This window comes from Staurois parvus, unplaced genomic scaffold (assembly GCF_062004578.1).
Source record: "Staurois parvus isolate SC_StPar_1 unplaced genomic scaffold, SC_StPar_1.0 ptg000081l, whole genome shotgun sequence".
Lineage (NCBI taxonomy): Eukaryota > Metazoa > Chordata > Amphibia > Anura > Ranidae > Staurois > Staurois parvus.
This window is the reverse complement of record NW_028317877.1, coordinates 17,704,635-17,728,397: the sequence shown is the minus strand read 5'-3', so window position 1 is coordinate 17,728,397 and position 23,763 is coordinate 17,704,635. Positions and strand designations below refer to the sequence as shown.

The 23,763-nt window shown below is 40.5% G+C and overlaps 1 protein-coding gene across 1 annotated transcript in view; it reads left to right on the top strand.

Annotated features, from left to right (window-relative positions):
* Window positions 1-3,091: 3,091 nt before the first annotated feature.
* Window positions 3,092-23,763, top strand: part of FNDC1 (fibronectin type III domain containing 1) — a 273,409-nt gene continuing 252,737 nt past the window's right edge. The window contains exon 1 of the mRNA XM_089669817.1: window positions 3,092-3,354. Coding sequence (XP_089525943.1) covers window positions 3,258-3,354 — 97 coding nt within the window. The 5' untranslated portion in view covers window positions 3,092-3,257. The remainder of the gene's footprint in view (window positions 3,355-23,763) is intronic.

Below are 23,763 nucleotides of genomic sequence, written 5' to 3'. Positions count from 1 at the left end.
TCCCCATCCACCAATGTCTCTATGCTTTATTTTGCTAAGAAATCATTTTGAAAAACACCCCCTGGCATTTCTGGCCATCTTGAGTAAAGGCAGATGATTTATGTAGCATTTACTTCCTGGAATCCATCTGGCCTCAGCTCAGGCAGTGGCTGAGCTGAGAACCCTCCATCCTCTCCTAAAGACTCCTGGGATTTATGACATCATTTACCTAGGCATGGAAACCAGGAAGCAGCTGAAGAAATGTAAGAAAAAAGTTTAAAACAAGTAAATATGATATACTTTCCTATCCATTTACTAATGCTGTCAGCATAAGGGTTAAAAATATTCAATGTTGATTGAGAGAGTGAAGTTGCTCTTTAACCACTTGCTAACCGCGCTATAGCCAAATGTCCTTGCATCTGTGTTGTCACTGGAAGGAAAAAATGTCCCTGCGTAGGCGGTGTCACTGATAGGAAAAATGTACCTACTTCTGTGGTGTCATTGAAATGAAAAAATGTCCCTGAGTGGATGGTGCCACTAAAATGAAAAAATGTTGGTGGTGCCACAGGAAAAAAAAGTGTCCCTGTGTTGTTGGTATGTGGACAAACAAAAAGAAAACAAAAAACACTCTAAAGCTCCTATAACTGATATCAGCTGACATGACATGTAATGAACTGGTGCAGATCGTTTAAAACAGCCTTTTCAGGCTACAATATGCTGCAGAAAAATGGCAACGTATCCTACACAGGATGTCAACTCACTGTGACCCAAGGTAATGCAAGATGGCTTTAGCTCTGCTCTCCACTTGCAGGAGAGATCCCTCAGACGTCTTTCTTCCCCTAGTGGATTTAATCATCTGAGGGACCTCTTCTTTGGGTGGAGAGCAGAGTTGAAGCCACCATACATTACCTGGTTTAGTTTTGGTCACAGTGAGTCGGTGTCCTGTGTGCGATCATTAGCCATTTTTCTGTAGCCTGTGTTGTTGGATTCACTGAAAGGAAAAATGACCCTATAGTGGTGGTGTCAGCCTGAGGAGGACTGCATTGGCATCTAGGCCAGTAGGATGAAGGAGGGGAGGGAAGCTAGAAGGTGGGCTCTATGGGTGCATTGAACTAAAGAGATTTGGAGGGGGCTCTGAGGGAGGGGGCTAGAAAGTTCTGAGGGAGAGAAGAGGCAAAGGAAATTTTGGGAAGTTCTGAGGATGAGAGGGGAGGTCTAGGGCTGTGTTTTCTTCCACCTTGTATGTACTCACTCACTTCAGATGACTGTTGGTGTCCAGCCTGAATTAGGCAGCTTCTATTTGTAGCATACCCCCAGAGGAGCCACTAGTGAAAGTGATTCAGTTCAACAGCCCGTGAGACACTGAGCAGACTGGAGCAATTGACCCCTCCTCCACAAACTATACAACTAAACTAATTTTACCTTACAACCTACACTAACTAGGAGGGAACTACATATGTCTTCCCATCTCAGGGTCATGTAATGTGTCACATAACATGGGGGAACAGGAAGAAGGGCAGTCTGCCCTCATTCCCCAGTGTCACTATGCTGAAGTGGAAGTGTGTTCTCAGCGGGTGCCCTCTCTATTTTGCTTCACAGCAGGCTGCTAACAGAGGGAGGAGAGAACAGAATACTCTTTTCAGCAGACATTAGGGACCCTATTCCTTTTTATTAATATTTTTTATTATATTGGATTTATATAGTACCAACAGTTCAGAAGCACTTTACAATATAAAGGGAGCCAATACAGCAATAATACAATTCAACAGAAGACGGTTAGGAGCGCTCTGCTCCTGGGAGCTTACAGTCTAATAGGGAGGGGCTAGTTGATAAAAAGGTAATAACTGTGAGGGATGAACTGATGGGAGAAATAAAAGATTCAGTTGTTAGCTGAAGTCAGGATAGGCGTCTCTGAAGAGATGAGTTTTTAGGGATTTCTTAAAAGCAGACAAAGTTGGAGATAGTCGGACAGATTGGGGTAGGGAGTTCCGGAGGATGGGAGAGGCTCTGGAGAAGTCCATGGGAGGAGAAGACGAGGGAGCTAGTGAGCAAGAGGTCTGCGGAGGAGTAGAGAGGGAGGTTTGGGTGATATTTGGAGAAAAGATTGATGATGTAGCTTGGCGCAGAGTTTGAAATGGCTTTAAATGTTGTTGATATTTTGAACTTTATTTGTTGGGCAATGGGAAGCCAGTGGAGGGAGTTGCATAGAGGGGTGGCAGACACTGAGTGGTTGGTAAGGTGGATGAGTCTGGCAAGAGATAGCAAGGGAGTGAATTTGCTTAACAGTTTCAATGGTTAAAAAGAGGCATATTTTGGAGATGTTAAGGAGGTGAAATCTACAAGATTTGGACAGTAATCGGATTTGGGGCTGAAAAGACAAGTCAGATTTCAGGATTACACCTAGCACCTTGGTGCAAGGGGAGGGACTGATAGTTGTATAGAGATGTCAGAGGAGGAATATGGGCAGGAGTGAATATTATGAGCTATTCCTTCTGACAGGAGTGACTCTTGTCAGTGCAGTCACTATTGTCAGTGAGTTGCAGGAGAGCAGAGTAGTTGATGCTCCCAGCTTATGCCCATCCACATACTGTATAAGCACTGCATCTGGGGCACATGCCATTTATACTCCCCTTTGTCCTGGCTCTAAAAGTTAATATTGTAAGTGGTAATTCCCCATTTATCCAGTAACCCTGGAAAACTTTGTTTAGGTTTAAGTAGGGCAGTTGTGGAACTTTCCCTGAGCTAGATTCTCCATATTAACTTAGTAAGGACTATTAGGGCAGTGTCAGCCTTTCATGCCAGGATCCCAGATAAACTGAAGAATTGGCAAAAGGTGAGCCCTGTCTTGGTCAACTCAGAAGTATGTATCTTGGCTGAGGTTATCCTTTAATAGAAACAAAATGAATCTCAGTATACATTAGCATTGCTGCTATATCCTTCAAATTTGGCTGTATAGATATCTTTTAAAACTTTTCAATGCCTGAAGCGAGAAGTCACAGCTATTTTTATACACTTTACTTGGCCAAGCAATGCACTAGATGGTGCTCTCTCTCTTCTTATGTATAGAATGAATCATTTTCTCTCTACACAACTAACTAGAACTTGAAAAAGGGAGAACAGATGGAAAGAGGAAAGGCTGAGACAACTTTGGGATGTATTAGAAGTAGTGTTTGGTGCATTATCACAGGAGGAATTTCTTGCATCTTGTCTTTCAGTGCTTCTTTTTTTCCTGTCTGCATTCTCCCAACTTACTTTGTCTGGGTGTCTAATGTAAAAGGATGGCTCAAAGGAATACTACCAAGAAAATACCTGCTTTCCTCCCTCTCCTGGCTCTTATGCTGTTGACTCTGCTAGACACATCAGCTGCAGTACCAGGTAGGACTTACACCTTGCAATGTATATATTCTGTTACTGTTTTCCCTAGCACCTGTAGATTTGAGGCTGAGATATATAACTGTATTCATTTACATCATAAACTCATTTTAGTACTGACGGATCAAAAGACACACGTGTAGGTACATGTCCAAATTTACCATTGCATTGTGTTTCAGAGTTACTTCTAGATGTGCATTGAACTATTAGAGGATGGCAGAGTCAGAATAAGTACAGTATGCATTTCATCACTGTATTTTCGAAGTCATAGTAGACTAATTGCACTGTATTTTTATGTTAGAATGTATTTTAAGCATGTGATTTATACTGAAATCAACTTTTTAGGTATATTACAAAAGTCTTATTAAAATGTTAAAAGTTTGATTTCTCAGGAAATTACTGTAATTTCTTACTATATCCAACTCTATTTTACTGCAGGTTTTTTTTAGTGATTACTTCACTGTTTTATAATGACAGCTTGTCTTAACCTGTATATTCAGTTCTATACCAATTAACGATACTTCAGATTAGCAATTATTCATTATAATGTACTACTGCATATCTGGGCTATCTATCTATCTATCTATCTATCTATCTATCGATCTATCGATCTATCTATCTATCTATCTCAACTTTTACAAAACAACTTGTTAGTTGCAGACTTATCCATTGTATTTTGGGTGATATTAAAGACTTTATACTGAAATAAATATGTATTTTCTTGGTTTGCATTGAATTTTGTATAGCAATGGAAGATTAGATTTGTCTTTCCCTCTCTTTACACTAGCATTCTCATCAAAAACAGAAATGCTGCAGGGACCAAAGCAGGTCTTGTTCTCCTTCAATGGTTTATTCTACTTGCCACATCATTATTTGTGACCTATTATTATTTGTGGCATTATCATTATTTGTAATCATTATCAGGGCAGGATTCCATTTTAAACAATTTTCATATTTTCATCTCTACACTATACCCTTCATAATAATGTTGTTGTCACCACAAAGTTCAACATAGAATATACCTAATTAATAAACATCAAGCTAATTAGCTGGAGTATACATAATGTGGCCTACGCCACTACTTATTTGGTCTATCTGTACCATAGACTTCTTTTCAGAATGACTATTGATACAGCTGCATTTTTCTGAAATTATTCACATAAACGTGATAAAATGTTTTCCTTTAGCATATGCCTTCAACAATTGGCTTGGTGGACATCTTCATGAAGTCCTAGACTTGCTGTGCCAACCACTCATTAACAGTATCCATAGCGATACTGATACATTACATGCTAAAGTCAGTTTTCTTCTTACTCGCCTGCCATGAATTAACAGCTGGTATTAATGGTTGTCTTGGTTATTTGAATTTATGTGTTGTGGTTAGCAAGGCCACTAGAGGCAATTAATTTGCTTTCGATTTACTGTCCATCCCTAGTGCAGTAACACTCAACATTTTAATTTTGGTATTGAAGGATACAGGCTGAAACAGACACTCAGCTACCAGCTTGGGGAAAGGAATACTACAAAAATTGTGCGCCATTGCCTGTATTGTACTAGAAAACCACTGGCCACAGCCAGCAAGAATTCACTACATATCATATACTGTAGAAAAACAATAAAAAATATACAGATAAATATGCTAGCTGTTCCTCTACCTGCAACCAATAAAGTGGTGTATGGAATGGAAAAGCTAGAACTGGATGGACCCCAATGCAAAATTTGGATCGCTGACATCTATTTGTAACCACCCCCTTTCTGACTCTTAGTAATACGACAAAGCAGAATACGTTAGCTGGTAGGATATTCTAACTCAGTTCTCCAAAAGATTTGCTGAGAAAAGCTGCAAAAGACCAGTGATGAGTGCACAGACCTTTCTCCTTCCCCCATGCATCTCCTATACTTGATCATATGACATTACAGATCAGATCACTTGATCGAGTACCTGTACTCTTTTATTGTCATCTACAGCTCTACCAGTGCAATTGGATCTTTTTGTTTCAGCACCTTTGTGCCCAGCATGCTTTGCTGACTGATCTCTTTTAGAAAGCAGCTACGAGTATTGGTACACTGCTGCCTAAGCTCTGCATCTACTCCCAGTAAATTCATATTCTACCACCATGAGCTGCAATCAGATTTTACTGTATTAATTATCTTTGCTCAATACAGCTTATAGGAGGAGAGCAAATAGATCCCCCTATGCACTCACAGGTACTGTACAGGTGCAGTGTTACCAGTCACTACTCTTTGCCTGAAATGCTCACTTCAATTTACCCCCCAGGGTATCACAGTATCACGTAGAGGCATTACAATATCACATTGCACAATATTGCATATATGCCTCATATACATTGTACGGTTCACTGATAATGAAGGATCACATGACTGGGTACAGACGATGCGTCACTGCACCTTGTACTAGCTTGTTTTCCTGCTCAACTCTGCAGTAAAAGGATCTGAGTGCACCTCTCAACTTGTCAAGCTCTGTATACCAGACACCTGCTGGAAGGCATTTTCCCAAATCCGTCTTCTCAACTAACTTGCTCATGCCAAATCCTGCCCCTGGGTATGGTAATTTATTATAGCTGGTGCTTAAAGAGGTCTTAATGGCAGCTAAAAGGTGACCAAAGAATGCAAATATGTTTAAATCATAACTAGGAGAAGTGACAGTTACATTGTTTTCAATTTATTTCCAAAGATTAACTTCATATCTTTTGAACAGATTATTATTATTTTTGTCATTTAAAGAAAATGATTCAAGCCTATGTTGGTTCAAATTTATCCAGGACATAGTATATCTAGTAGTAGTTAGTCATATTCAACGGAACTTGTTATGTAATGTTAAAGATGTTTCCAGGGGCGGACTGACAACTCATGGGGCCCCTGGGCAATAGGGGATCATGGGGCCCCTGTGTCCTTGCCCAAACTCAAAAAAACCTATGAAAAAGGTACCGGGGTCATCTCATGGGGCCCCCTACTGACCCCGGGCCCTCGGGCAGTGCCCGAGTTTTCAAATGGTCAGTCCTCCCCTGGATGTTTCGTAGCTTGTCCAAGCCATTTCTTCAGTTCTCATGAGTGTCAGGAACATACCCCAGCATTTATATCCAAACACTAACACCTTGATCCAAAGACTGAAACCTGGAAAGGATGATGTTATTGTCTAAGGACAGGATGGGAGGTGTGATGAAAGGATGGGTGGTGTGGTGTCAGGAAGGCTTCATAAATGTTAATTCATCACTTTACATGACTGAAGGTGGGCATATTATCTGGTTGCCGTCCAGCCGCAGTGTTTATACTGCGGCAGGGCGGCACCGCTGCACAGAATCAAGTTTTTAAACGTCATTCTGCAAAACGGTTAGGGGAACCGCCCTGGCTGCGCCGCTGATCGTGGCTGCGGGTGTCAATCACCAGGTGCCGGGCAGTCATTACCCGCCGGGTCCCGGCGATTACCGACAATCACTGACAGGGAGCACGGCTGCAGTGTTTACAGTGTTGCAGCTCTGCTCCCTGTCAGTTCCAAGTACACTGATCCTGAGAGAGGAGTTTATCTCTGGGATCAGTGTGTTCCTGTGAAGCACAACCCCCACCCCCTAGTAAAACACTCCCCTCACACAGTTAACCCTTTCATTGCCTAAAAAAAGTTAACCCCTTCCTCCTTAGTGCCATTAGTACATTGTCAGTGTTTTTTTTTTTGCACTGATCAGTGTATTGGTGTCACTGGGGATGTCAGTGATCCCAAGTCAGTTCCCCCCCAGTGTCAGAATGTCCGCCGCAGTCCCGCCATAAGTCGCTGATTGCAGCCATAAGTCGCTGATCACCGCCATAAGTTGCTGATCGCCGCCATTATTAGTATAAAAAATGAAAAATCCAGTATCTATACCGCCATTTGTAAACGCTATAACTTTCACGTAAACCAATTAATTTACACGTATTGGGATTTTTTTAGCAAAGACATGTTGCAGAATGCATTTTGGCCAAAATTTATGATGAAATTTGATTTTTAAATTATTTTACTGGACAAATTTTATATCAAAAAGTCCAAAATATTGTTTTTTTTCTCAAAATTGTCAGCTTTTTTTTTTATAGCGCAAAAAAGAAAAACCGCACAGGCGATCAAATACCACCGAAAGAAAGCTCAATTTGTGGGAAAAAAGGACGTAAATTTAATTTGGGTGCAATGTTGCATGACCGCGCAATTGTCAGTTAAAGTAACGCAGCGACATAACACAAACCGCTTCTGTAACCGCTTCCTGACTGCCCTATAGCAGAAATACTGCTACAGGGCGGCATGGGTGCACAAAATGACATATATATATATTAATATATATATATACGTGATTCACACTCCCACGGTGTTCACACCCCTTCCAGATAGTGTCAGATTGCCCCTCAGTACACCAGTCATCACATTTAACCCCTTGATTTCCAGGAACACGCTCATGCACAATAAACCTCCATTGCTTGTATAGTGTCTGAACGGATCAATATCTTTGATCAGATCAGCACTATACCAGCGTTCACATTAGTATAGCATTCCCAAAAATGCAGCGTTAGTGCAATCAGCCCCGACACCTGCCAGAACCTGCGTTTAGCCCCTACGCTTACTCCCCCTTCTCCCATTATATTGTAGCACTGAGCAAACTGTTGGCGCCATAAATCCTGTATAATAATAATAATAATACCAGCACTGCAGTATGACTTGGCGATGTGGTGAGTCCCATAAGTGCAGTACAAGCTGGTGCGGTGGAGAGCACAAGTATTGTCCCGCAACCACAAAGAATTCGCATACAGGCCTGTAGAGCTCCTAGTATCCTTCTGGATGTGCTTGCAAATCCCGATTGACAGCCCACAAATTCTGCAGCACCAGTACTTCCCCCATTCATGCCCAACCCGGAATTCAGGCGGAAATAGCAAATTTAACTACTCCCCTTGATTTTGGAGCTGTTTTTCACGAAATATCTGTATGCGCTGATTGTGGATCAAAGCAATTTATATGCACAACAATTTATCGACGCCAACCCAAATTCATACCTTGCCTGACCAGTGGCATGGAAACTCATTACGGTTTTCGAACTTACATTTTTTTGGGGCCTAACCCTTAACATGGGCATTACTAAAAAAATGAATTGCGGTTGTATTGGTTCGCAGACATATCTCGTGTTCTCTGCTGCCATGGCCAGGCATAGATATGAGAGTATAATGTTTTATGCATTTCAGCGACAATACACTCTGTCATCCTTGGGATAACCCTGAATTTGACCGGCTCCACAAAATTCAGCCCCTCGCAAATCACCTTAACCAAAATTTGCAGATGTCTATACTCCCCAGCAAAACATCTGCGTTGATGAGTCCTTCATTAATTTTTCTGGCCGCCTTGCATTCAAACAATTTCTCCCCTGCAAGCGTGCCAGATATGGGGTCAATATGTAGAAGACCTGTGAGAGGGCAACAGGCTATACTTATAAGTTTTGGATTTACGAGGGAAAAGATAGTCACGTGGAGCCCCCTGGATGCCCAGACTACATGGGGAGCAGTGGCAAGATAGTTTGGGACTTGGTGTCATCCTTTTTCCATATGGGGTACCAATTATGCGTGGACAATTTTTGTTCAAGCGTGCCACTATTTAAACATTTGTTCAATCTTGAAACTGGCATTTGTGGCAAAGTGTGACCTAATGTGTGCCCACCATTAGAAGTGGGTGGATGCAGGGCGGTATATTCTAATGGTGGGCATACCACACACTTTTTCTGGCAGAGATTTCTTCTCTTTTTTTCATTCAGCCCACAGGCTGCATACAAAAAAAAAAAGAACATAGCATATATAACCAACAAGGATCAGCTATGTACTGGTACATCACTGGACTTTGAATGGTTATACCAGGATGATGCCTACAGCTGCAGGCATCATCCTGGTATCATGTTTTTTAGCCAGCAATCATCTTTCATGTAAAAGCAATCCTAGTGGCTAATTAGCTGCAGGATTGCTTTTACAAGCAGCGGGAGATGATGCCCCCCCTCTCCCGCTGCCTTCCACGGCCTTCTCGGGCAGTCCCGAGCCATCGGGAGAACCTGAGAATGCAGCCGGTGTTTCTGCCAGCTGACCATAGAGCTGATTGGAGACCAGAGTGGTGCCAATCATCTCTATAGTCTAAGAATTTGGAAGCTACAAGCATGTCATCACTTTAGTTTCGCAGGATATAAACAGCAATCCTAGTGGCTAATTAGCTGCAGGATTGCTTTTACAAGCAGCGGGAGATGATGCCCCCCCTCTCCCGCTGCCTTCCACGGCCTTCTCGGGCAGTCCCGAGCCATCGGGAGAACCTGAGAATGCAGCCGGTGTTTCTGCCAGCTGACCATAGAGCTGATTGGAGACCAGAGTGGTGCCAATCATCTCTATAGTCTAAGAATTTGGAAGCTACAAGCATGTCATCACTTTAGTTTCGCAGGATATAAACAGCGCCATTTGTAAATTGGGAAAGCATCTGATCACACCGATTTTGGTTTGATTAGATAATGTAAGGGCAGAGGAGATATCCAGAGTCTGATAGACCCCAGATTTCTCAAAAAAGAATATATGACAATGCCTATTGAAGTTATAGGGGATATTTGCATTCCCTGTGATAGCATTAAAAGTGATAAAAAAAAAAATGAAAGGTACAGTGTAAAAATAATAAAAAAAATCAAAATAAGTAAAAAAAAAAATTAAAAACTCGCCCCTCCCATGCGCGCACACCTGTGTGTACAAGCCTTGATCCTGAGCCGGTATGTAAACAGCGGTTGCACCATGCATGTGAGGTATTGCTGTGAGCATCAGATCAAGGGCAGTAATTCTAACACTAGACCTCTGTAAATCTAAAATGGTAGCTTTTAACGGCTTTTAAAGCGTTGCCTATGGATAATTAAAATGTATGCAGTTTGTCGCCATTGCACGGGGCATGCGCAGTTTTAAAGCATGTCATGTTTGGTATCTATTTACTCGGCATACCATGATCTTTTATATTTTACCAAATAATTTGCCAATATATTGTGTTTTTGTGCATTAAAAGTAAAAAAAGTGTATTTTTTCAAAAAAATTTGCATTTGAAAAATCACTGTGCTAGTACTATGTGCCATAAAAAAATTGTAGTACCCACCATTTTATGCACTAGGGTGCCTGCTTTAAAAAAATATATAATGTTTGGGGGTTTAAATTAATTTCCTACCAAAAAGGCTTAATCTTCAGGTGGTTAGAAGAGTGAATGATGTGTGGCATAAACTTTTAATGCTGGGCATAAAACGCCCCCACCCCCCAAAACGACCCCTTTTTGGAAAGTAGACACCCCAAACTATTTGCTGAGAGGCATGTTGAATCAATAGAAGAATTTATTTTTTTATCACAAGTTTTTGGAAAATGACAAAAAAAAAATATTTTTTTTTACAAAAAATTGTCACTTAAATGATTTACTGCTCACACATGCCATGGGTATATGTGGAATTACTCCCCAAAATACATTCTGCTACTTCTCCTGAGTATGGGGGTACCACATATGAGAGACATTTTGGCAGTCTAGCCAAGTACAGGACCCCAAATAAGCACCTTCAGGCTTTTATAGGGCTTTATTTCCTCATTACACTTCCAGACTACCTATCACAGTTTCAGAGGCCCTGAAATGCCAGGATAGCACCTAACCCCCCAAAATGACCCCTTTTTGGAAAGTAGACACCCTAAGGAATTTGATAAGAAGCATTGTAAGTATTTTGCAGATCTCATTTGTTGCCACTAGTTTTTGGAAAGTGAAGAAAAAAAAACAAAAACATTTTTTCTATTCTTTTTTTATATTTCAAAACCTTGTGAGAAAAAAATGAGATCTGCAAAATACTCACCATGCCTCTTTTTAAATTCCCTGGAGTGTCTACTTTCCAGATAGGGGTCATTTGGGGGGTTTGGTTCTATTCTGGCATGTCAGGGCCTTTGAAACTGTGATAGGTAGTAAGGAAGTATAATGAGGAAGTTACACACCTTCAGGCTTTCAAAGTGGTCATTAGATTTCAGGCTCCTGTATGTGGCTAGGCTCCCAAAATGTCTCACATGTGGTATCCCCATACTCGGTAGAAGTAGCAGAATGTATTTTGGGGTGTAATTCCACATATACTCATGGCTTGTGTGAGAAATAAATCATTTAATTGACAACTTTGTGTAAAAAAAAAAAATGTTTTTGTCATGTTCCAGAAACGTATGGAAAAAAAATTAATCTTCCATGGACTCAATATGCCTCTCAGCAGATAGCTTAGGGTTTCACTTTCCGAAAAGGGGTCATTTGGGGGTGTTTGTACTATCCTGGTACTTTAGCATATCAAGAAATATGATGTGCAGTCAGAAAGTAAAAGCTGTGTAAATTCCATTGTCTATACCATAGTTTGTAGACGCTATAACTTTCACAGAAAGCAATCAATATACACTTATTGGGATTTTTTAACCAAAAACATGTAGCAGAATACATTTTGGCCTAAATGTATGACAAAATGTTAGTTTTTTTGTATATTTTTTATGACCGAAATGAGAAAAAAAAAAAATTTTTTCTTCAAAACTTTTTCTGTTTATAGCGCCAACAATAAAAAGCGCACAGGTGATCAAATACCACCAAAAGAAAGCTCTATTGTGTGAAAAAAGGACATAAATTTCATTTATGTACCGTACTGCATGACCGCGCAATTGTCCATTAAACTAGCGCAGCGCTGTATAGCAAAAAAATGGCGTAAATTGCAGTATCTATACCATAGTTTGTAGACTCTATAACTTTCACACAAAGCAATCAATATACACTTATTGGGATTTTGTTTTACCAAAAACATGTAGCAGAATACATTTTGGCCTAAATTTATAACTAACTTTGAGTTTACTATATATTTTTTTTAGCTGAAAGTAAAAAATATTGTTTTTCTTCAAAGTTTTCGGTCTTTTTTTGTTTATAGCATAAAAAATAAAAAGCGCACAGGTGATCAAATACCACCGAAAGAAAGCTCTATTTGTGTGAAAAAAGGACAAAAATTTTGTTTGGGTGCAGCATTGCATGACCGTGCAATTATCAGTTGAATTAGAGTAGCAAAAACAGGCCTGGTAAGGAAGGTGGGTAAATCCTCAGGAGGGCAAGTGGTTAAAGTCTAGTCAAAACTCAGCAGTTTTTGTACACCTTAAGGGAAAGGGACATTCTTTGGACAATGAGATGCACATTTTGGGCACCTGTTCACAAGATGTATGAGAGAGGCCATCTACGTAAAACTGGAACAGCTATCACTAAACAGGGGCCTGGAAGCTCTGGACACATATAATGCTGCTTTAAAGGAAAACTAAACCCATTGACTTAACTTTTTCTCCAGACAGTTAAATTCAAGGCATGCTGTGTATGATAATTATCACATTTACTTGTGCTTGCAACCAAACTGTTAAACCATGAAATGGCTGGTGTCATCACTGGTCAAATGTACAGCACCATGGCAAATGCAGATCAAACAGTGGCTAAGATGGCAGCTTCCTTGGTTGTAAAGGGTTTAGTTTGGCTTTAACATCTCTACCCTCTACATTTTGACAGCAATCTACCTTAGCGTTCTGACAGTATATGACACATTCAGCCATGTAGATCCTTCCTCCACATATGATACCATAAAAAAAGCACAAGGTACATTACTTGCCTTCAGTGTGATATATCCCTTGTGCTGCTGTCTTCTAGAAATCTCCCGTCCTCCAATGCCACGCCCCTACCTCACCCCCATATTTTTCCAGTGCGGCAGAGGTTAATAGAACTGAGCTGCTGTCATGAAGAGTACTATGCCTGACTTTGGAGAACCCAGACAAAGGACCAGACCACATGTAGTCCAGAGGAAGGAACAAGCCATGTAGTTGCATAGATAATGGTGGTCTTCACCTCCCTCTGGTATCCCATGATTTAAAAATACCATCCCAGGGAGGATTCAGATGAACAGGACCTCCCTCTTACATATATAGGGTCTGTCTCCTTGTGGCCACTAGCAGGGCATAGTAGTGGAAAAATGCAACAGTTCCTTGATGCATATAATGCATGGATACTTCAAAGTATAGAGAGTTCAAGATATTGGAGCAGGGTCAAGGTAATGCACTTGATACGTATCATGCTGCAGCCATGAGTATCTTTAGTGGATCTGGGAGCGTGGATATTCCCTTCCTGACTGGTTTCGCCGGTATAACCAGATGCCTCAGAGGTAGGCTTTAATTTGTTTGAGTCCTGGTTGAGTCCATAACCAATTATTTTAGGAGGTTAAAGGTTACTAGAACTAGGTGCTCACTTGCTGGTATAGGGTTCCCTCTAAGTTGGCACTGATTTATCCCTCCCTGTTCCATTTCTGCTGGAGGGATTCTGGACAGCATGGCACCTTTTTGCATACCTAGTGGGAGTGTCCCAAGTTGCATCCTTCTGGCTAGATATCTGAGCCCCGATTAAGGTGATCCTAGATATTGATGTCCCTGATGCACCGTTGCTTTTCCTGCTCCATGTTCCTTCCATTCCTACTAGCCTCTATAGAAAGAGTGTACTGCCACATCTCTTAACACACTGCATGGCATCTGATCCCGATTTACTGGAAAAGGACCCAGGTTCCTTGTTGCTCCGACTGGGTATGGCTAGTGCATGACATAATGGAGGCAGAGAAATGGATGGCTGCATGTAAAGACAGATATGACCAGTTTTACTCTATCTGGGCCACATAGATGCGTTATAAATCAGGTGCTTCAGGGACCCCGACTCCCCCCTTGCCTGAGTCCCTGCTCTCCCCATCGGGGGCAGTTTGAGTAATCTCTAACCCTCAGCTTCTCTGTAGGCCCTATTGTCTGAGACGATATTTTGAGTGAAGGCAACGGTTATAGCATGACTTGTTGCCTATGTTTACAGATCTGCATCCTATCTGAGTTACTATTTTTTCTCCTTCTTCTTCTTTATACTTGTTCCTGGGTGCTTGGTTTTCTTATGTTATGGTACCTGACAAACAGCTGATTGGAGCCCGCACCACATGACACTGTACTCTTTTGGACCTTTAGTGATGTCAGTGTAACACCCTGTGGTGTCCAGAGGGCATTCAGTTATTGATGCCCATAACCTGATTGATGACAGTACATCTTAATTTGTGCTATGTAAAGTGTCGAACCAACTGGTTAATAGCATCTTCTAAGTTAACCGGCTCCCGCCTTTGGTGCCCACATTTAACCTACTAGATTCACCATTCCCTTTTATGAGAACATATGAAATGTCTCCACTTTTGCTGTACTTGCTGCATTGGTTGAGGTCTTAGTTTTTTTATCTGAAATCACTCTTCTGTAAACTTTTGATTATTGTCAGCTGTGTACTGTCTATGACGCACTACTTTTGTGTGTTGTGCTGCTCCTTTTTCTTTTTTGCAAAATATTGATGGAAAATATTTCTATAAATAAAGAGTTAGGCTCAGGATAACTGTTACTGAAAGCTTGGCGCTGGGAGCTAATTCTCCACCATGTATGTATGTTTTCACAAACTATTCACAGAAATGTTTTTCTGAAACTGCACTGACTAAAGTGTACAGCATCTATAGCCAAAGCTTTTAACATTTTTGAATGCCTGCCAGGTCTGTTTATTATCTGTGTCCCGTTGGGGAAATTTACCTTCACTTCCCGTCCAAGAGACACATTCAGAATTTAAAGGAAATCTTACAAACTAAGGGGAACTCCCTCTTAGACAGATATCTTCTTGCCTCTGGTTTTGGAGACAATTCTTTAGGCTTCTCAACTTCTGTCTTAGTGACTATGGAATACAAAAAGAAGCGTGAATCTCCTTAGTGGTAACAAAACTTAAAGTGGAACCATACTCCTTGCATACTCCCCTTCCCTCCAGTGATGTGATATCTGTGAGCTGCTTGGCTGTCATCGTCACCCAGCCTTCTTCTATGTTCAAGACCTTCAGCCATCTTGATTGGCTGTGCTGGGATAACGTAATTCCTGTGCATGCACAGGAGTTCATTCACCCCAGAAGATGCAGAAACTGTACAATGAGGCAGGTATGATTCCTTTCCTGCAGAAAAAACATAATGCGAAGATTTGCTAAAACTTGAGAGTACAAAATCTAGTGCAGCTCTGCATAGAAGCCAATCAGGTTCCAAGTTTTTTTTGTCAAAGCATAAATGGACAAGCTTAGGTTAGAAGCTGATTGGCTACCATGCACAACTGCACAGATTCTGAGTGCTCCAGTTTTAGTAAATCTCCCCCAGTATGTCTCTTCTGTAGTTAAAAAACTTGCCAGGTCACCCTTTTCACTTTTACTTAAAGTTGCAATTTTAAAAAAAGGTTTTCTCTGGAGATACACTTTAAGTGTTACATTTAGCTGAGCACATACTTATATAGCTGAAGACTTGTAAAAAGACTATTGTCTCCCAATAAAGCACACTGGGGACACACATGGACCATTAAAATTCTATGTGAATCTCTGTGTAAATAAAGCCTCAAGTATAACGCTACCACCAGTAAACTGCAGTAAATCTAGAATTATTATAAATATCAATTAGCCATATTCATATTTCTGTCTTGTAGCACTGTATATTAAACATAACTCCCCATGTTCTGAGATGGAAAAAGAGGGACACCTTTGTGCACATAATATTTAGGGAACGGACACACCCCTGCTTCCTTCATTTATATGGATCTTTAAAAAAATGATCACTTACATCCATTGTATTTTTATATTACCTTTTAAAATAAATTTATGCCATAATCTGAAGGATATTTTACATTTCAGGTCAATATTTAAGCAACTTTGGCAATTCAAAAAAGTACATTTATATATATAAATCTCTACTCGAGAGTAAAAAGATGAATATTTGAGGGAAATGGTGGGCATAGGGATTTCTTTCCAAAAGAGGGGCAGTAATTCCAAGTAATTGACAGTTGGGAACCATACATTATAGAAAACAGCCTCCATGTGGTTTGAGCCCAAATAAATGCTTGGTAATACAGTAAAAGGCACATGCAGTCCATTTTACTGCAATTTAAAACAGTATACCATTTGGACAGCAGACAGAGGCTAGTTTTAATTCATTCAGGCATTAACATACAAATACATGCAAGAAATTGCGGCAAATAAATGGGAATGTATGTCATATCATTAAATACGCATTGAAATGTATACATTTTCACAACACAAAGTGTGAATTTAGTTTAAAACTGCAGAAACCATAATCAAGTTGGTTTAGTAGAAAAAACAATAATGTGTAACAGGTGTTGGAAAAGGCTGCATATTTCCATCTGTCTCTACATGCTTGGTTTACCACAAGTTGTTAAGACACTAAGTACTTGCTACACTTTTTAAAAATAAATTTGCTTGCATTAGCAACTATACTAATGGAAACACTTTTTAGGAAGACCAAAGACAAGTAAAATCTTTAGAATAATTGAAAAAGCTCAGATATTCCCCCTTCCAGTGCAAGTTATTATGAAGAAATAACATCTGACATTTTTTTTCCTGTCAAAGACTTGGTTTCTTACAAAAAGCACACATGAAAAATGAATCGAATTTTCCATTTTCTGGCCTTGAACTATATATGTTGGCCAGACAGGGCAGGACATAAATGTTGTATACCTTTAATTTTTCCAAAGGTATGGGCATCCTGTTGGAGGCTGGAACCACTCTAGGCTGCCATCATGGACAACCATGATAACCATGAAAACTGACAAATTAATCTCCTCTGCCTTAGATCATGTTCTACAGTATGATGTCATGTGATACCCTTTACATTACAGAATTTGCATTGTCACATTGTGGTTGCTGTAGCAAAGCTGATGATGTTCCTGAAGGCCATACTTAGCATTTATATATGTGGTAGAAGTAGGGTTGCCACCTCAACCCTTTAAAACCGAACACATGTTATTTACACAGGTTCTGTGGTAGATTAAAGTGGTAATTATACTCACTTTCTGCCTTATCCGCATCAAATTAGGCCTTGTTTGTTGCAAACTCCCTCATATAACTCCTTCTATGTGAATGAAACAAAAGAGTTTGGAGGGTGCGGGATTAAGAACACCTGCCTATAATTTCAGGAAACTTATTATTTTCTGATCCTTTCTCATTGCTGGTATCATTAGTATGCTGCAGGTAGGGGAAACCATTTTAAATAATTTCTGTCCTACTGATTACTGTGTAGTGTGGCGCTTCGGCATTGATCATTTCAAAAAAGCTTAAAGCGGAATTTCACCCATTCTATAGTATCAGAAGGGTGCTTCCAAATCTAAGAGGTGGAAATGACCAAAGAAGGCTGTTATGAAGAAAGGCCCAGTGGATTTTTTGTCTAAATACAGCTCCACTGGTCCTTAAAGTGGTATTAAAAACCAAAACCAAAAATGTAATATATTGCAGCTTACCAATCATTAGATGTGGTGGCTGTATTAGGTTTCTTTTTTTTTAGTTTTTTTCCCTCTGTTTTCTCCTGGTGATCTAGCCAGTAACACACTTCCTGTATAATGCAGACCCATTCTGGATAAATGAACATAGGGGGCAGATTTGGACAATAGCATTGTCACTCTGGGGAGGGGAGTGTTAGAAGTACTAGCAGCTTTAAATACAGTGACAAATTGAAGCCAAACACCAGCTAATACATTTAAGCAGTTACAACAGTGTTTTATTTCTTTTGGGATAAAGTTTTTACATAAATAAATACAATCTGATCATTGTAAGCACCCTTGCCAGTGTTAAATGATCTGTCTCATCCCCGTAATGACAAGAGAGCTTTTCTGTTAAAAAAACAACACTTACTGGCTGGATCATCAGATACAAATAAAAGAAAGAAAGCCTACAAAAGTAAACTAATACAGCCACCATACCTAAGAATTGGTAAGCTACAATATAATATTTTTTTGCTTTTGGGTTTAATACTACATTGATTACAGGTAAGATATACATTTATTTTTAAAATGAGCTACAGCTGCACTTGCAGAATGTATTTATGTAGGTTGTTCATCTACCTGACAGCTGATGAAATGTTTCATGTTTTTAATTTAGTTGTGTTTATGATCTGATTGCAGAACGTTTGTGAGCAATCAAGTTTGTCTCCACTTATATAACAGGTGTTTGCTTTTAAATTGGTGTCTATGATCTTTGCAATCCAGCTATGATTAAGGCCCTGTGAGGCAGAAACACATCAGCAGATTGCTTTTAGTGCTGTTTCAAATAAAGTGAATATTTGAAGGACTTATGCTGTGCTTGATATGCTTTTGCTACATTTTATCCTGCCGACAAGAAGGCTGTTTTTTTGTGCACTACAAAGTTTAGAAGGTCTGCATAATAGTGGTGAGCTGTATGCTTTCTTGGTTTAAACTTAGTTGATTCAGTAATTTGTTTTTAATAACTGAGTAATTCCTTGCAAGCTCTTGCAGAATTAAGCCCTGATAAAGGGCGAGTGCTAGAGCCCCCAAAACTCATTGGCTGTTTAACATCTTATTATTATGAATTATTTTGGCTCTTTTGGACTTTTATCATTGGTTTTGTACTAGACCTTTTACTTGTGGACATTTACTGTGAGTCTCCCAGGAAGGGGTACCTTGCTTCTCATGGGAACAGCCTTACTAGAGATATTGAGCTCCATACATTTAAGAGACATCAAAAACGAATATTCAATGCCTCTTACACTTACCATCCAGCTGTTAAATTCCAAAAGATGTTCTAACAATTCCATACTTTACCCAAAACTAGAATACAAATGTTGGCTTTACGTACACTTTAAATCACTAGAGGATTCAAGATTAGGGATGTAAATTAGGGGGTCTCCTGTACATATACCTGTTGAAAACACTGAAGTCAATTTAAAATCTATGATATTTTATATGGTTTAGTTTAATAACTAGGGAAAAGCATAGTGATTTTGACTAAATGAATTTTAACTGTGAAATGATTGATCCTGCAATTTGGAAACTTTCAATGTCACCCACTAACCACCTCAATACAGGACACTTTTACCCCCTTCCTGCCCAGACCAAGTTTCAGCTTTCAGCGCTTCCACACCTTGAATGATAATTACTCAGTTATGCAACACTGTACACAAATTAAATTTTTGTCCCTTTTTTCACACAAATAGAGCTTGCTTTTCGTGGTATTTAATTAGCACTGTTTTTTTTAAAAATGTTTTGCGCTGTAAATCAAAAAAGACCGAAAAATTTGAAAAAAAAAACAGTTTTCTTAGTTTCTGTTATACAATTTAGCAAATAAGTAATTTTTCTTCATAAATTTGGGCCAAAATGTATACTGCAACATTGCTTTGGTAAAAATAATCCCAACTGGTGTGTATTATTTGGTCTGTGTGGAAGTTATAGAGTCTACAAGCTATGGTACCAATCATTGAAAATTGAACACACCTGATCAAACCTGATGTACTGATGGCCTATCTCATTCCTTGAGACACTAACAAGCCAGGACAGTACAAATACCCCTAAATGACCCCTTTTTGGAAAGTAGACATTCCAAGGTATTTAGTAAGATGCATGGTGAGTTTTTTGAAGCTGTAATTTTTTCCCCACAATTCTTTGGAAAATGAAGAAAGTAAAGAATTTTTTTTCAACCAACTGTTTTATTAGCAGGTTATTCCTCTCACACAGCATATGCATACTTGCAGCTTCACCCCAAAACACATTCTGCTACTCCTCCTGAGTATAGGGATACCACGTGTAAGACTTTTCCACAGCCTGGCCACATACATTTTTGAAGGTCCTGGGGCACCAGGACAATGGAATTACCCACAAAATTACCCCACTTTAGAAAGAAAACACCCCAATGTATATTCTGTGAGGCATAATGAGTCCTTTGAACATGTAATTTTTTTCCACAAGTTGTCAGAAAATGTGTAAAGAAGATTAAAATGTTTTTTTTTACACAAAGTTGTCCATTTATAAGATATTTCTAACACATAGCATGTACATACCAAAAAATTGCACCCTATAATACATTCTGCTACTCCTCCTGAGTATGGGGATACCACATGTGTAAGACTTTTCCACAGCCTGGCCACATATAGAAGCCCAACATCCAAGCAGAACCTGCAGGCGTTCTGGAGGCATAAATTACACATCTCATTTCCTGACTACCTATAACAATTGTGAAGACCCTGGAGCACCAGGACAATGGAATTTCCCTTGGATGCCTGCCTATCTTCTGGGAGTGCTGCGCTGCTTGTACTTGTCACTGCACTACTGGTGCATGCCTGCTCCTCCTCAGATCTCCTGAACCTCTTTGTTTGGACTCTCTCCTCCTCAGAATTCATTGCTGACCCACTGCTTTCAATTGGCTTAGAATCTGAGTCTGAAAAAGAGAGTTCCCCATTACTCTCGTCCATCATACTTAGTATCTGGAAAGCCTCCTCACTGGTGTATAATTTTTTAGACATTTTCATGTTCACTGGTACAGATGTTTATCACTGGTACAGATGTTGATTTTACACTGGTACACTGTGACAGATATTGAGCACTGGTAAACTGTGACAGATGTGGAGTTGACCCTGTTAGGCCATGACAGATGTTGATCACTGGTACAGAAGTGAATGAGCACTGGTACACTGTGACAGATGTGGATCACTGGTGCAGATGTGAATTTTACACTGGTACACTGTGACAGGTGTGGACCACTGGTACAGATGTGGATGACCACTGGTACACCGTGACGGATGTGGATCACTGATACTGTGTGACAGATGTTGATCACTAGTACTGTGATGGATGTTGATCACTGGTACTGTTACAGATGTGGATCACAGGTACTGTGACGGATGTGGATCGCTGGTACTGTGACAGATGTGGATCACTGGTACTGTGACAGATGTGGATCACTGGTACTGTGACAGGGTGATGTGTGGGCGATGTGCTTGTGTGTAACTCACAGATCAGCTCTGCTTCTCCTCACTAGCGGGCTCTGTGTGAAGAGAGGCAGAGCTGTTCAGCTGAATGGAGGCTTTGTTGACATCATATGAAGGCTGTGATTAGACTCAGCCATCATGTGCTCAGAAGGGCCAATCAGAGGGCCCTTCTGCCGAGCGGTGTTGCGCTGTGTCCGAGGGACACAGGCATGCCAAGAGCGCGCAGCTGCATGTCCAAGTTCTGAATGACGTTCCTGAACGTCCACTCAGAACAGAGAAGCTCCCGCCTGGCTGTTTATGTGCAGTGGCAAGGTGGGAAGCGGTTAAACTCCCTAGGTGAAATTTGGTTGCAAAAGAAAAGTTCTGTTTTCTGTAGTTTATTTTATTTTATTTAGCGTTTGTATTTGTAAAAGTAGATTTTTGCTAATGTTTCCGCAAAATGGGAACACTCAATTTGACCTCCTTTCATGATCCTTATTGATAACTTTGTATCACTCAATATCCCAGTTGTGGGTTCAGATCTGCTGTGTTTTCTGCAACATCATTAGTGGTCATGATCTTAAAGTGATATTAAACCTTTGTTTCTTTGTTTTCATTTTAAAATAAATAAAATAACAAACATGTCATTCCTTACCTGCTCTGTGCAATGATCCTCCTCTTCTGGGGTCCCCTGCCGGCACTCCTGGCCCCTCCTCTTTGCCAGGTGCCCTCATTGAAATCTGCCTTCAATGCAAGCTCGCTACCGAGTTGTCCTCTTTGAGTCCATTGACACAGAGCAGGTGGCTTAGCCCCGCCCCCAGATCCAGTGTCACAGCATTTGATTGACAGCAACAGGAGCCAAAGACTCCTGTTGCCCAATCAATCTGCCCAATCAATCTGCCCAATGAGGAAGGAGACAGTGGCTAGAGCTGCTGCTCTCATGCACATTGCTGGATTGGATCAGGCTCAGGTAAGAAAAAGCAGGGGCTGGAGGGGGGAGCTACAGTACAGAAGGTTTTTCACCGTAATGCATAGAATGCATTAAGATGAAAAACCTTAAGTCTTTGGAACCACTTTAACCTTTATCTCCTGCTCTCTTAGACTGACTTACAAAACTGTAATTAATCAGTTTCCTCCTTGGTTTTTCCCTCATCATTCTTGCACATGCTTATTCATGTCACAGCTGTAGCGTTTCTTCTGCAGGCACAGCTTGGTAATTTGTGTTCTCTGTTCTATGCCTTGACACCAAGAACACTGTTAGCAACTCTGACACACCTGTTTAAATGAAAGTTACTGCAATCACTCATAAGAACATAAGTATAGATACTTTTGGCTGGGAATTAGCATCAGGAAATAGACACAAGACTGTTTAGTGGTAAATTAACTCAATGTATTGGTATGGGTTAGAACAAATGGTGGTTTTAGCATCAATGAACACACAGAATTTACGTTCAGACATAGCCCACTAGACAGTACAGTATAATCACTATGCCAAGGTAACTTAGAATAGAGTTCTGTACCACTATACTGGAATTAACTCATGAATCAGCAAAGTCAGCAATAAAATTGCATATAAACATTAACTGCAATGTGAATGATAATACTTTAACTAGTCTAGCATGCCCTCTAGGATAATGTCCCCTGAGGGGTGCCTCTTACCATAAACAATAGGTAAAGGTCTCTGTGTAGCAGTTGTAAAGGAACAGTCTTTAGTCCTAAATCCTCAGCTGGCTAGTGCTGGGGCCCAGTTGTACCATTGATGCACAGGAGAAGAGTCCCAGTCAAACCTGCAAGCAGCAATAAGGCTACTGGATAGTTCTCTGGCTGTATGGTTAGTTCTAAAAGGGCTCAGTCTCTCTAGCAACAGATAATAAATCCCCACAGCAACAGGTCACCAGTCCCAGCAATAGTGCAGCTCACCATTCGGTCACACACACCTGTTAGTCCACCCTCTTCTCTGCACCCAGGTGACTCTAGCTGTTGGCATACCTGGACTCAGCACTCTTAATCCTGCTAAGGCTGCCATTATGCAGCAGTGGAGGTGCACACTATTCAGCGATCTGCACTTTGCAGGCTCCCTCATGGAAGCTGTGTCTTGTACAGCTCTTTCCCATCCTCCTGGTAATCACCCTCTGGGAAAAGCAATTCAAAAGCTCTTGATTACAGTAGAGTTTCTCAGTGGTGCCTGATACAGGGCAGCAGCTACAGCCAGTTTCTTCCACTCTCTATTCTTATCCAAGCACCTGGCTACACAGTCTTACACTTAGCCCTCTGAAAGTCCACCATGATTTGTACTCCTTTTTTCCTATTAGCACAAATCATCAACATACGGTGTGCACTGTACTGTTCTATTTTATGTGATGCCTTTGGCATGATCTCTTACCCTTCTTATTACATACTCCTAAGACAAAGCTGAAAAGAGTTATAAAATAAATAAAATAACAAACATGTCATTCCTTACCTGCTCTGTGCAATGATCCTCCTCTTCTGGGGTCCCCTGCCGGCACTCCTGGCCCCTCCTCTTTGCCAGGTGCCCTCATTGAAATCTGCCTTCAATGCAAGCTCGCTACCG